The sequence below is a fragment of the Scatophagus argus genome, chromosome 19, assembly GCF_020382885.2.
Source record: "Scatophagus argus isolate fScaArg1 chromosome 19, fScaArg1.pri, whole genome shotgun sequence".
Classification (NCBI taxonomy): Eukaryota; Metazoa; Chordata; class Actinopteri; family Scatophagidae; genus Scatophagus; species Scatophagus argus.
The window spans coordinates 2,603,370-2,618,569 of record NC_058511.1 but is presented as its reverse complement, the minus strand read 5'-3'; the positions used below and the strand labels follow the sequence as shown (position 1 = coordinate 2,618,569).

The 15,200-nt window shown below is 43.5% G+C and overlaps 1 protein-coding gene across 3 annotated transcripts; it reads right to left on the bottom strand.

Annotated features, from left to right (window-relative positions):
• Nucleotides 1-205: 205 nt before the first annotated feature.
• On the bottom strand, nucleotides 206-14,551 carry ttc13 (tetratricopeptide repeat domain 13). 3 transcript variants are annotated; one of them, XM_046372714.1, is made up of 23 exons: nucleotides 14,213-14,551; nucleotides 12,874-12,968; nucleotides 11,923-11,998; nucleotides 11,748-11,818; nucleotides 11,521-11,586; nucleotides 10,700-10,792; nucleotides 10,142-10,258; nucleotides 9,942-10,052; nucleotides 8,592-8,674; nucleotides 8,285-8,426; nucleotides 7,892-8,066; nucleotides 7,442-7,598; nucleotides 6,981-7,111; nucleotides 6,760-6,892; nucleotides 6,258-6,350; nucleotides 5,944-6,027; nucleotides 5,532-5,616; nucleotides 5,210-5,316; nucleotides 4,720-4,855; nucleotides 3,939-4,018; nucleotides 3,597-3,675; nucleotides 2,706-2,785; nucleotides 206-2,617 (listed from the first exon to the last, which is right to left on the bottom strand). In XM_046372714.1, exons 1-23 carry the CDS (start codon nucleotides 14,400-14,402, stop codon nucleotides 2,503-2,505), a joined length of 2,499 nt encoding a protein of 832 aa, XP_046228670.1. In that variant the 5' UTR covers nucleotides 14,403-14,551; the 3' UTR covers nucleotides 206-2,502. The 3 variants fall into 3 exon arrangements, with proteins under 3 accessions (XP_046228670.1, XP_046228669.1, XP_046228671.1); XM_046372713.1 differs by having other exon boundaries at nucleotides 5,210-5,319; nucleotides 14,213-14,550; XM_046372715.1 differs by having other exon boundaries at nucleotides 5,210-5,319; nucleotides 14,234-14,548.
• Between the last annotated feature and the right edge of the window lie 649 nt (nucleotides 14,552-15,200).

Below are 15,200 nucleotides of genomic sequence, written 5' to 3'. Positions count from 1 at the left end.
CCTGAAAAAGTCAAAAGTTGCACTCAGTATCTCCTCATTTTGACATACAATTGACCAGATTTAACAAAGTACCTCAGCGCTGAGTACTTTTATCACATCCTTCCTCAACTTTTTATTGTTTTTGTCACATCTTAGCAGAACCGAGCTCCCATAGGACTTCCTCTGAGGATTAAAAATCTGTGGAAGAAGAAGAGCAGAGTCTGTCAAAACTGTCATCCAGTTTTATTGACTGCTGAACATCCATTCACTCGTTCAATAAAACATTCCCTCCTTCAAGTTTTAAGCTCTGAAGCTCACTGAAGCACTTGGTGATCGAGTCACCCAGTGCAGTGAAGAAAATGGCAACCAGTCAGCACAATCACTGATATGTGAACAAATAAACATGACGCAAAGCAACACAAGTGCAGGACTTTGACTGCCAGTGATGCAGAAAATAAAGCAGATGTGAACCCATCCATTTGTTCTTACATTGAGGAAAGTATTGAATTAAATGACCAAATTAGGATACTGGACGTTGAGTTAAGAACTCCTGCAGCACTCACATGACTTTCGGTCACGACATTTGAGCATTTAAAGGCCTAAAATTCATTAAGTGTTGCAATTAAAGACAAAGAAAGTTGTTGAAATTTGTTCAAAAGACTGAATACTTTCAGGTCATTCTGTGAGCTCCCTGCTTTCCTCCTCGTGCTCAAACCAACATCGATGGGTCATTAAACAACACAGGCAGCAGCTGTATACACACCAATGTAGCCTCAACATCACTCGCTCAAGTATTTTGTTTCATAAGGCTGCTGCAAGTAAACATCACATCTCCTTAACTTCCCCTCGGAGGACCAGGACAAACATCATACAGACAGCATTTGATGGTTAAGACGTCTGGAGGGACCTGAGCTCTTTTCTCCCCCAACTATTACTCTGAGGCGTCTCAAAGAAAGGCTGTGAAATCATGAGAAATCCCAAAGGAACGAAGAAACGTGACAAACACAGATGCCATCCAAAGCGAGCAAAAGGAATGACGGCAAAGAACATAACAGCATGTGGTGTGCTTTTCCCTCATCTGTAATGAGACCTCGACAAGACCCAACAGTCAGAGAACATTCACGAGTCTCCATTTCTGTTGCTCGCGTATGCAGTTTTGAGTTTTACTAAGTGTATGACATAAGAGTCTCATTAAACTAATTAAATGGACTTAAAAAATGGAAATATACCACTTCACAGCTTTTCAGGTAAGGCAGGAAAACTGTTGTTGTTGTTTTAGAAAGACAAGCTCAGAAAAACAGCAAACCTTCCCTTTCAGGCAAACTGAAATCCAGTGAATTAAATACTTGATTCTCCACTTTCTGACTTTTAGTAATTTTCTTTTGCTCACATAATCGATTATCTGGCAAATCTTTTCAGCCCTAGAACAAGTGGTTCTCAATGAAATCTGACTGTTGCTCTTGTCAGATCAGCAGCCAAAGCTTTCTTGGTCACATTAAAAACAAAGCAGGGGTGACACTTCCTGCAAGTGTCGAGAAAACAAAATAAAAGAGACTGCTTCAAGTATCCAAGTGGAATTCAATAGCCCTGAACGTTTTTGTTTTATGTTTTTTAAAATCCCTGAACTTCTTTTCTGCTGATAGGCTGGACTCTGTGTGTGGTTAAAAAACAAGTATAAAGTGCCAATCGCAATCTCGAATGCTGAACAAGATTTTAACCACGGCTATGTGACATAAGGGTTCATGCTGACGGTTCATGAGATGGACTTTGTGCTTTGGGTGTTTCAGTGTGAAGCCTATAAAGCAGAGAAAAAGTGAGGGTGAACACAATCACTTCTGCATCCCAGAAAAGTTCTCCGTCATCTTCCCCAAACAGCTGGGACAAATTCGACGTCGTGTTGTGCCAAAAATGTTCAACAGCAGCTTCAAAGCTGAACTTTAAAACCACAAACGTTGACTAAACACATTCTGTGAGCTGAAAGTATTTTATAAAGATAAGAACTGCAGAGACTTGATGAGCACTCGTCCAGTTAACACCTTAACAAAACATCTCAGTGATTTTTGCTCTTTTTGTAAAGGAAATCAGTTTTTATGTCAGTCAAAATTCAGGTTCTGCGACAAAACTGGCCTTCAGTGAATTTGAAAGCATCCAGCACAGGTGATGCAAGAAGTCAAACTTTTCACGTGTGGTGTTAAGAGTCGTGTGTGGGTGAAGATGACGGAGAGGAGAGCAGGATTTGTGGGGCTGATCCGATTTACAAATAAGATTAACTGCTGTTTTCTGTAAACCTAACAATGTCAGGAAAAAGAGGAAGAGACACGTTCGAAATGTGCCACGTAGCACTTTGATTTTCTGTCTTAAAATCTGCACAATAATCATTCGAGCTAAGAGGCTTTCGGTGAACTGAGTCCAGTTTAAGTTTGGGCTGCAGAAGATTTGGTTCCTGTTGTTCTGCCCAGTGTAGAAGCTCCGCGATTAAGACTTCATGAAACCGACTTCTCTCTGCGTCTGCTCGAAGCCGTGTTAGGACTTCTTTGGACAGTGTGAGGACGAGTCTGTGTTTAGAACCTCGATCATCGTTCTGGTCGACGGGAATGTCTCTGCTACGGACGGAAGACTCTGGTACCAAGCTGGCAAACTGTGGAGCGACAAAAGTGTTTTGTTTTTGTTTTTAAATCGTCTCTGCCAGGAAGAGGAAGAAAACAAAAAGCATGTTTCGTTCCCACCTCTTGAGGTTCATCCAGCTCTTTGCTGTCTTACTGAAGCCTTCTGGACTGGGTGTCGTCATGGCTTCAAAATCCACCAGCTGAAACAAATCAAACATGACTGAAATGTGCTGCCTTTTCTGACTCCAACTCAGCCTGACTGCATCGTGTGATACGATGTTTTAGTACACTTAAAGACACTGAAGGAAACCACACACTGACATTTAACATCACACTGTTCGCGTTAAAGACACGTGTGGCGGTCTGGCCTCAGTTCAGCACGCGGTCCAGCTGCAGGTTTTGTCTTGTTTATCTTTGTTCTCTCAATTTGTTTCATCCAAGTCAAAGGTTTTATTCATTTGTTGAGATCCATGAATCACCAGATGTCCTATAGTCGAGTCAACAGACAGCTGGACGATACGAGGACAGTCGACTCGCTGACACACTGTAGCCCTTCAAGCTGCGTGTTCGAGCGACGTGGCTTTTTGTCATTCACACACAGGTGTGACATTTCATTTACAGAAAGAGGCAGATATCCAGCACCTGGTGTGTGAGAGGAGGAGATATCACAGCTGGAAAGCCAGCAGTGAAAAGCACATTTAAGTGTAGCCAAGTAGTGTACTTCAGTGCAGTTCTGAGGTACTTGAGCCTCACTTGAGTATTTCCATTCTCTACTGCTTTGTACTTATACTCCACTACCATACAGTGATCATGATAAAGGTGAACAAAGACACGAGTTTAAACTCTTGTGCATCTTTCACCTTGTAACCAACAACTTTAATCTGATGGCGAGCTTGTGCTGAATTGAAACCACTCTGTTAAATAAAAAAGCCATAACAGGTTTGAGTGACGCTTCAGTGAAGACTCTGATGTAACAGTGACTCAGGAGCTTTGAGGTGGATTTATGCTTACCTTTCCTTTCGGGATCCTTCCGATGACCTCCTTCCCACTGGCCATCAGAGCCCCCATTAAGACTGAGTAAGCCACCACACTGTGGAGGACAACATTATTACATCCTGGTATCACGATTACAGTTTAAACTTAGCCTGCTCTGTAGCAAACTGAAGGTGGGACATGCTGTTCTCCAAGCAGGAAAATTTAGAGAAGACAGAAGCAAGACCTCAAATCCACAAGGTCTGAGGATCAAATCACCAATACATCCACTGAAGTTCTACTGTAATGTAAATTCACCTTGTGTGTCCTGAAATGATATATATGAAAAAATATATGTTGTGAGGCCTGCAGGCTGTTTACCTGGACCCCCTGGAGAGGGGCATGAGGTTGCAGAAGTAATAAACCAAGGAGAGGATCAGGTTACACACAGCATCTGCATCCTGAAAGGACAAAGGTAAACACAGAGTCGACTGTCAGGTACATGTTGTCCATGTGGAACTGTCTGCACTCTTTTACATTATCTTTGTTTTGAGTGTATCAAGGCAGGGTGAAAGCAGAGAGGGCCGAGACAAAACACAGACGGGTTGTTCACATTGTTTCAGGTATCCGTTTCAGGGCAGAGTCAAAAGCCTTTTGTCTAGCCGTTATAACAACAGGGACTCTGCTTCTATCGCAGCCATCAGTAGAAAGCCAGTAACAACAACAGAAGGCTGAACAAACTGCACCGAACAGACAGACAGAGAACAGACAGAGCATGGTTTGATAATATTTAAGATGAAGAGTTTGCAGCAGCCAGCTGGAAGACACATCCTGCAGCAATCCTGTGTAAAATTACTCCAGAACATTAATTAGATTTCCTCCCTAGTTTGCCTATCTAGAAAACTGAAATCTATGATATTCCTGCAGAACGAGAAAGAGGAAACGAGGAGAGAATCCCCCCATCAGGCGCTGATGGGGGGGAAACAGCTGCACTAACTGATGCCTTGATGTAAGATATCGTGTGTTGAATCTGAGCCTGCTTCACTATTTTCCTGTTTATGTTTCATGTCATTTTCCCTCCCCAGCAAAACAATTTAAAGGGTCACTTCACCCAAATTAAAAAACCATGTTAGCGATAAAAACAACTGCTGCACGGGCTCACCCCTAGTTCAGTGGAGAGCATCAGTGCTTTTCCTTTGGCTGTGAGGTCTTTGTAGATGGACTCCACCTCTGATTGGTACTGCTGCGTCCGCTCTTCTGTCGTCTGGGTCTCTACTGAGAATAACATGTTGCCCACTCTAAAGCACAGAAAGCAGATCAGAAGTGGGAATTGTTAAATGGTCTTGCGTCATCGTCGGCCAAACACACTGGAAACCTGACTGACACCAGGTCAGCTGTTAGAATGAGCTTTAAACTAAATAACCAGCCGGACTACCGGACATCAATGCTCCTGTACTTTCACACACTGTATGGCCTTCAGAAATGCTGCACACTAGTCTTTAATCCTCTTATTTTTAATGTTCAAATATTTATATTTTTCTAATCCCACATATATTTATTCAAGCTTGGGCTAAAGTGTTATTTTCTCATTATATTTTATTCAAATGGGGACACAAATATCAGTTTCACCCGCTGCATTCATGTGACGGTACCTGTCTCCAGTGATGGTGATGGTGAAACCGTCGTACTCTTTCCCAGGATCCCTCATGCTGGGCACTTTGGAGTTGACCGTGAAGCCATCTCTGGTTTTACTGTTGAACTGCTTCAGGAAACAAACACACAAACACACAAACACCCATCCTGGGGTTTTTACTGCTCAACGGCTTTGAGGCCAAAAACTGAATAAATAAATAGAAAAAGAAGCCTGATTGGACCTTGATTTGAGAGCCCCCGTTATGTATATCAGAAACTGAGTTCAGACATGCACTCATAACTTTGTCTTAAGAACAAATATTCCCGCTTTTTTGTCCTTACCTTCATGATGGGAAGCAGATCTTCTACTTTATTCACATTTTCCAGAGCCTGGCGGACCTCCAGGAGTCCTCTGGGGTTGTACGCCCTAAGACAGAAGACGAGAACTTGTCAGTTAGGAATCAGCAGAAGAGTGAGTGATGAAGAGTCGTTTAAATTCACTTCCTCAACGCTCTCTTGCAAAATGAATAAAGCCTGGAGGTAAAAATAACTTACATAAATCTGCTTCCCAGGCAACATAAGTGCTGTCAAATAATTGATGTGAGACACGCTGATATGCAGCTAAATCTGAGTTTGATTCTTTCAGGGCAATTTGTTGTTCATTTAGTTTTTTAATGTATGCAGAAGGAAAGAATTAAAAATATTGCAGCAACCCAAGCAGTGCAGAATATTATGAAGTTTTGGTGTGATTTACCCGTGGTACACCAGTATTCGGTCTTTGATGAAGTCCAGGATGTTGTCGAAGTACGCCAGGTATCTGATGTTGATGATTTGTCCCCTGGAGACAACAAAAGACATAAAAGATTTCAACAAACTGAAAGAAATGCTTTCAGTGAGCTTGTCAGAACCAAAGCCGTAATGAATTAAACACTGAGCAAACTGGCTCGTATGTCAGAGAATCTGACTCCATGTTTCTGCACTACCAAGTACTATTAGGACACGAGGAAATTCAAGTTGCTCAAGGGACTGATGACAGTGCGGAGACTGTCCTCGGAGCCAAGTTGTTACCTGATGAGGTTGATGTGATTGTTGAAGCCACGACTGAGACTCCTAGCGGGCATCTGATCTAACCACAGGACCGGCTGGTCTGGATCTGCGATCCTACAAGCACAGGGAAAAGCCTGTTTAGTCTGTTAACACTGACACCCCATCAGCTCAGGAGCAAAAGAGTCCTCGGTTGGAGGTGACTTGTCTTCTGTGGTCGGAGGGACAGTGGAAAAGTGTCTTCTGTTTGGTCTGTTTAGTTTTATGCTATAAGCAAACCATGATGTGCGAACAAAAGTGATTGAAATCTAACAGTTTGGGGATTTTCGTGACTGACTTCTCAGTTCTCAGTTGAACCAGTACTGCAAAAAGTACCCCGAAGTCGTACTTGAGTGAAAGTAAAGACATTGTGCCAAAATGTCATTTTGTTAAAAGTGCGAGTCACCCATATAAATAATATTAATTTCTCCCTGACATATAAATCTTTGCATTTGTGAAGGGGGCTAATCAAAGTTAAAAACCTCACCTCCTCCATTTGACAGCTATGTCAAACATGTCCCTCCACTGCATTTGCCGGGTCTTGCCGTTGACTCGCACTTTGGAGTTGCTCCACGTCCGATGCATCGCCTGCATCACCTCCAGCGTTGCTAAACCCATGGCTGAAAAACGTGCAAACAACTCTTATTTTCACTGCTGGTTGCTCAAACCTAAATTGTGTGAATCAACTACAGCATTTATCTGTGGCACCTCTGTGTATCCTCCTGTTGGGCAGGAAACCAGGAGTGTCGTATTGCATTAGCGCCCCCAGGTGGTCGGCTGTGCAGATCAGCTTCTGAACTTCACTGCTGTAGCTGTCGAAGTTCTGCGGCAGCACGTCCCTGCAAACCACAAAGGCAGGAAGACACGGAGAGGATGAACAATCTTCTGAAACTGCTTTATAATAAACTGCTTTTGAGCCTGTTGGCAGAGGAGCGAAAAGCGATCTGCCTGAGTAACACTTTGATCACATATGAAAAACAGGGCAGGTGTCAGCTTTCGACCAGAAACACTTTTTATCAGAACAAATGCCGAAAGCTTCAGCTCAGGAAATTACTGCCACAGCTCTAACAGTAACTGTAGCAGAGTAACATTTGTATGCAAAGGACAGATTAGTGTTAAAAGTTACTGCTCCAGGCGTGAATCAGCTGTAATGGACCCATCAAACCTACTTGATATGTGGCTGCAGGCCGGGTTGTTCTTCATAGTCCTCTATTAGAAACGGCAGGTTCTTGGCCCAATGATTCTTAAAGTTCCCTGGTAGATCCTGGTCCACGTTGTACTCCGCTACTGGGATGTCAAGGTGGGAGTGCAGGTATCGAGAGTACTCTGGTAGAAGAAAAAGGCAAAGCGGGGGGCAAGAATATACGATCCAACATAAGATGACCACAAATGATTTATGTTATCGGTGGAAAGTTTTTAATTTAATCTGAAATTTTACCTTTTCTGACCTTAAAGAGTATATAAAATAAGGTGTAGTTTTCAAAATAAGTGACAGAATTTACTGTTGACTGACATTGGCAATTTTTTATTTAATTTATTGGAACATGATCAACAGCACTTTTCTGTTAATTAGTGTCTTACATGTGTGTGTTCATGTGTGTGCACGCGGGGACACTGACCTCTGAGGTATTTCACTTTGAGGTATTCGGAGCTGGCCTTCTGTCCCAGCAGGGGGTCGTTCAACATGACTTTGGTCTGGGCTTTGATGCCCTCGTAGAACTGCCCCATCGCCACGTGGCTTAACCCCTTCATGTACTGACACACCTCGTTGTAGGGCTCCAACTGAAGGCACCTCTGGACAACGAGCGGGAAGAGAGGAAATCCAAACGGATCAAAAACGGATGGACTGACAACAGCCTGCAGGGCACAGTTTAAGGTATTATACAGTATTGAAGAAGTGGATGCTACAGTTTGTTTGTGTGACCAGCTGCAGTTGAAATGTGATTTGACCACTAGAGCAAAAAAACCAAAAACAAGTGCAAAGGAGGATCAAACTATTCAGGTGTGGGCACCTTGAAGTTGCCTATGGCCTCCTGCAGCGAGCCGTGGTGGTACAGCATCATGCCTCGGAGCTGAAGAGACTGAATGTGGTTCTGGTCCAGCATGAGGGCTTTCTGGAAGCTCTCCATCGCTGACTCAAAATCACCCAGCTCTCTGAAAAGAGGAAGATGCCAACAGAGCAGCAGTGCTGGTTAGACAGGCAGAGGGGGAAAGATAAGGCAGGACTCTCAATTCCTCAACCACAAACACACACACTGGGTTTACCCGTAGGGTGAAAAGGAAGTGAAAAGACAGCGAATATTGCAGACTTTTCTGTACCTGTAGGCCTGTCCCAGACTCTTATAGGCATCTATGAAGTCAGATTTCAACTTCAGTGCTTCTTTGAACGTCTCAATGGCTTCCTGATGAGGGAAAACACGACGAGCATTCTGAGTGACAACACAGGATATTGCAACAGGGAACACATGGTTAGACTAAAGACTCAGCAGATTCAGGTTCAGACGGTTTATCGGGACCGTGTCGATTGGGATGTTGCTCACATTTGATAATATCTGGGGGAGACACACAGAGGAACTATCATTCTGTTGGCCATACAGACAGACAAAGGTAAAATGGGCCATCTGATACTTCCCCTTGAGCACAGATTTGAAAAACCTGAACTGTTTGACAAAATGCAACTGCTTAACCCCCAGATCTAAAGACATGACAGGAGCCATGCTGAGCAGAATCACCTCCACACAGCTGCAGTCCAGACTCGTACGTGACTGACAGAGAGCTTCGTCACATGGTGTAAGGACAAGCACCTGCAGCTCAGTTTCATCCAAACCAATGAGCTCGTGGTGGACTGCAAAGCCTCAAATCTGGATGTTGCTGCAGAGGAGCTACAGACTCTTAACAGGTGGAGGCTTCATGCACGTTCAGCCCGGCAGCACAGAAGATCAATATCATATGTTTCAAGGTGGACACCTGAGATTAGTGTCGCCAACTCAAAACATTAACTACAAAATGTGATATTTAGCTACTGCAAACTCTTGCAATATAGCAGTGAAGAATGCTGCCATGACATGAAACGCAGGAGAAGGAGGCACCTACAGGGTGAGCAGACAAAGGGAACATTCACAGCGTTCTCCTCTCTCACAGAACTGTACTGATAACAAGCAGATTGTGCAATGTTGACTTTGTTTCCATGAGGACAAGCTGCAGCAGATTCCGCTATCGTGACACAGAACTGAAGTCCAGTTCTTGGTAGCACTTAGTACACCGTGCTACTCCTTATGATCTGACTAACAACTAGTTTCAAAAGTTCTGCTGGCTCTTTTTCCACTGTTTTCAGAGTGCTGTTGTTGTTCACAGTCAGCTGCCTCTGGGGGCTATACAGGAAGTTAGTGAGGCAACCGTCAGCAGAGGTGAGAAAACATGTGACTGGATAAAAGTCAGCAGCTGGAGAAAAAAGACAGACAGACAGACAGACAGACACAACTCTGCATTTCTCTGTGTGAGAAACACCGTAAATATGGTTTATCTGGAAGAATTCCCTCACCATGCATGGAGCAATGATTTAGTGGAGCTGCCGAAGTGCATTTTAATCAAAGGGCTGACTGCTCAGCTGTTTGGCTGGAAAGCTCAGGGAGTCCTCAGCTCAAAATCTGGAGTCAGTGAGTAACTTACCTTGAGCATGCCCCTGTGGAAGAAGGTGAGGCCTTTGTACAGCATAGCGATAGGCTGATTCTTCTTCAGCTCTAAAGACTGCTGGAAGTCTTCCATCGCTGTCACATAGTCCTGGTGGGAAGGCGAAGCTCTGGATCAGCTTATGGCACCATGAGGGCATTCATGTACACGTGCACACTGAGAACATTTGATAATCAGACCTCTGAGATGAAGAGCAGCGTCCCCCTGTGTCTGTAGAGACGGGCTGAGGGCTGCAGCTGGATGGCTTTGGTCAGATCAGCCAGAGCCTCACTGATGCGACCCAGAGGAGACAGAATCTAAAGGAGCAACGAAATGCAAAGATAAACCCCAAGCACTGAAATAACATCCTGATAGTCACGTCTTTTCATTCGGTTTTGGGTGGGAAAAAATGGCAGAAGAGATGACAAACTATACAAAAATGCTGATGCGATTCACTATCCCTGGTAGATAGAGTGGGTGACTATTCTACTCCTAGTGTCACATCACTTTGTTTACTCCAGAGATGCATTCAGGTGACATTTTTTCAGCTAAGTTCTAACTACAGCAAATAAATTCTAAATTCAGAAAATTTTATCACACTGTAATTTATGTCCACTGTTGCCAAGAGCTGTCGTCTTACACTGATAAGGCACTTGAAACCTCCTGTGAAAATAAACTTCTTGCACACCTGAAGGAGCTTCAGAGGTCAACCTATAACAAAGGACTTCGGGCACGTCGGTCTCCTTTTTGCACCTCACCTCTGCTCTCTGTTCGTAGACCTCCGGCCAGTTGGGCTCCAGAGTGATGACTCGGTTGAGCTCGTACAACGCCAAGTCAGCATTCTTGATGTCCTGGCGTGAAGACACGGGAAGGGAAGAGGCAGTTTTGTTTTGTTGACATGAGCCTTGATGTACAGTGAACGAAAAACCATGGGTGGAGCCACACACAGCTAAAAACACACTCACTGGAAGACACACTGAGTCACGCTGCGTTCACCTGAAACTGCTGCTGTCGCCAAAGCTCAGGACGCCTTTTATTTAGAAATACCAAAGGCATCCAAAAAATGCACACAGATAACAACTCCTTACACTGCAAAATACCAGTGTGGGTGTCACAAAATGTGTGGCCTTGTAATAAATGTTGAGGGCATATTGGCACAAAACCCAACGTGAGTGGCAGTGCACTAATTAAATCAAGATTTACTGTGACTGAGGTTTACAGGCAACACGCGCAGCATTGTGTAACTTGTGAAGTATGAGTCATCTGCTATGAATAATCCGAAGGCCCTGACCACAGCACAGCACACCACAGCACAGCACAGCACAGCACTGAATGGCGTATGTTTCTCACATAACGGAGCAGCGGCACTTTCTCCCACACAAGCACACACTGCTTTGGAAAGAAAGCCTTCGTATCTTAGTCACAGCGTCATTATTTGGTTTATGTCGCTTTAAATACTCTCCTGGACCCGACCACCGACATATCTAAAGATGACTGACGCGTCCCCACTTCACAGTTACAGTTACAAGGTGCAAAGAAATTATAGTGGCATAAAATACAAGCTGTAACTGTCACTTACCTGTAGACTTTTCTTGCCATAAGCTATTCCTCTCCCATAGATGGCGCTGACCAGCTCTGGGTCGCCCTTTATCAAGGACACAACACGTCAGGAACATGTTCTTGGCTCGAACACAATGAAAATATGTTTTGATTCTAGGCTGTACAGAGAGGCGGTGACAAAGCAGCTGCTGCAAGCCTAAAGATTTTACTGAGAGTGAATTTCTGCGTCTCGAGTTGCAAACACACCTGTAATAAGAGCGAGAAGTGTTTGATGGCTTCATCATAAAGGCCGTTGCCTATCAGAACGTAGCCTATAGCTGCAACGACAGAGCAGATGATGATGATGAAGAAAACACAGCAAAGTAACAGAAACCTGTTCGGCTTCAACAAGGTTTGTGTTTAGAACAAGGTGCAAACTTACCAAGTTCTTCGTTTGTGCTGTGGTTATCTACAGGGAAGGGGATTTTTTTCTGTTCTATGAATAACTTGGCTTGGTTCTGTGAGAGGTACAGACAAGAACAACAAAACAACACATGTAAGTAACTAAAAAACAAAGAAACAAAAAAAAAAAAACATGCGAAGAGATTGACACACAGGAAACACAATCAAGGTTTCCTGTGAGAAGCCGACCAAATGAAGAAGAAAAACAGAAAATCTGTCTGTCTGACACTCATAGGATCTGATGACACTTTTCACCAAAAAAGTATAGTTAATATGTATGTAAAGTGGGACAAAAATGCTCTAAAATGCTCTTAAAGCCTGAGTCAAGGACATCTTGGTGAGTTAAAAATAACAAGCTACGTTAACAAGCATCTCTCAGGGTGATAATGAGCAAAAAAAACATCTTTTCAAATGTATTTATGTGACACATCAAAAGGCTGGTTTTCTCTCATTCTCAAAGTGCCATGTTGCATTTACTGTGTAATCCCACATGGAGAGTGGCAGCATGGCATAACGTATGCACCATTACAAGATGCAAATTTGGCTGCATGCAAAAGTTGCTGTGGAAGCAATTTGGGCTTCACGAACAGCTTTATCAGAGCGCCAAGAGAAAGCAACATCATCAAAATGAGCCAACAGAGAACAACGTCCAAAAGGTCCCAGGGACACAACTGTCATTAATATTTAACTCGAAATATCAGAATATCAAACCAATCGCTCACTGGTGTGCGTACAAACAACAACTGGCAAATTCTGCGTAATATACCTTTAATAAACATTTAGCACATGAAGCAGCGTTGTGCTTTTCAAACAAAAACACTTCACTTTTTTGTACAGGAAACAGTAACAGACGGCGGCTGTTCTATATCTGGTTAGCGTGTGAGTGTGTGAGTGTGTGTGTGTGTGTGTGAGTGTGTGTGCATGATCTCACCAGGATCTTCTCTGCATTAAGTGAGAAGACTGACTCACAGGGCGGGTTGCTGCCCTCTTCACAGTCTGGGTCCTCCAACTGTAAGATTGAGGACTCTGAAAAGACAAACATTCAACTCAGCACAGTTTTTAATATGTCTGCTTATTTCAGGCCATTACATGAAAGTGAATTTGGTGGCAGACTCCCATCCTACCCAATGATTAGCTTTTCAAGTTGCATTTAAAACTGTTTTATATGTCAAAGCAAAAAGAGCGTCTGACATGTCAAGCAGACCTGAGCCCCCGCCACCGCGGACTGCAGTCCAACAATGTGGTTTAGAGTGACGCCACGCAGTTCTTCACACCAAAACCATCTACACTGCACTGTTTGGGCATTCAAAAAAGATAATTCTGTGAAGTCAGCCACACACCAAGCACCAAGCTAAAACTTTCAGTTCATTACTTAAAGGGCCAGACTAGTAGTTTTCCACGTTTTAGTCGATTTACAAACCACATGCAGCTGGCCTAACATCTTCCCCAGTAAACAAAGATTTGAAGATTAATTTAGGTGTAACTGCCATCATAGTGACGCCTTCTCTCCTTAAGATTTCACCAGAGTTACGTTAATAATTTGAGGTGGAATGGTTTAATCACAGACATGGACTGATATGTCAAGTCTTCGCTGCCTAACTTTGATAGTTAAAGAAAGCTCACTTCACTTCACTTGACTCTGACTTCAGTGGTCGGTGAGATGGATTACACCGAACCTGCCGATTGCATAGGAGGTAAGAAAAGCGCCTTCAAAAGGTAAAACAATTATGAGCTAAAACGTAATGCGAGAACACTGCTGGAGCGTTGAAGTGTTGAGTATGCGTAACATCTCTTCACTTCAACAGAGGCAGATTAAAGCGAGCAGCACTGATCTTCACAGAACGTAAACTTGTACAACCAGTTCACCTGTCAGTCAATTGACCGAAGCCAACATTTGATCTTAAAAGTTAGCGGCAACACCAAAATTACGCATTTTTTGACTGGAGTCTGGTGGCGCTTCCTCGGGCTGTGAGCTAAATTTGCAGTTTGTATGAGAGTTTATTACTGAGTTTGAGTGTCTTCACTGTCATGTACGCACACATCAACATACTCTCGCTCCCGCGTTACTCCTCTCTTTTCTGTGTCTTTTGTTTCAAAACCCATTTAACCCCTACGACAGTTACTTTAGCGACGAGAGCAAGAGCTTATCTCGGTTATCCCTTCAGGGCTGCCACCGCTTCTTGTTCTTAGCCCCTTATCGTTAGCTTACAAACGGTTAAGCTAGCCGGGTTACACTGTGACAGTTGAATCGGGAGGACGTGGCAAAGTACCAGCGAAAAGAGAGCCTTTACCGCAGTCAGCCGCGTACTCTTCCCACTCGGACAGCGAGCTGCATCCCTGCTTGTGGAGCTCATTGTTGAACAAAGTGAGAGTGGAGAAATACTCGGAAGCGAAGACGGACCGGCACAGGTACAGTAGTGAGAGCACCACCACAACAACAGCCCGGCTGGCAGGGGCCATGTTGTGTTACATGTGTGACGCCAGAGAGCGGAAGCTTCTGCAGTTCGACCAAACACGCCCCCCCTCTCCGCTCAACCCTCCGGGAGGCTAACAAGTGATCCAGAGTCGGAGAAGATGATTAAACTATATTTCCCATGACATTTTGCGGCTGTCAAACCGGTCCATCCAGCGTGAAGTCTGGCAGAATAAACAAAAAGGTTTTCCGCTGGAACTTTCAAATTAAAACCGATAAGTGCAACTTTACTTAGCTCAGCTACATTTAATTAGAAAGGTTAAAGCAAAGAATATAAATAATAAAAATAGTAATACTACACTATAAGTGAAGTCCTGCAGTCACAATGTACAGAAGTAATAGTAATAAAATGTGCTTAAACAGGAGAATATGTAAATGTAATTGTATTATTATTAGTGTTGCAGACTGGCGACCAGTCCAGGGTGTACTCCGCCTCTCGCCCGTAGTCAGCTGGGATAGGCTCCAGCTCCCCCGCGACCCTGACGGATAAGCGGTATAGAAAATGGATGGATGGATTAGTGTTGCATTCATGTGTACGCACAATGTTATTTTTACCGCCATTGTTTAGGTAGAGATCTTTCTGAATTAGCAACAAAATTGTTTAATACGAACTTAAATGTAGACCCAGTATTTTTTACTTAATCGTATCTGAATATACAAACTGTATCAGCAAAGAAACAAGTACAAACAGCCATTGAATAAATGTAATGAAGAAAAAGTTTAACATCCTCCTCTGAATTTAGTGAAGTAAAAACAATATACAGTGGATCCAAAGAAATAGATAA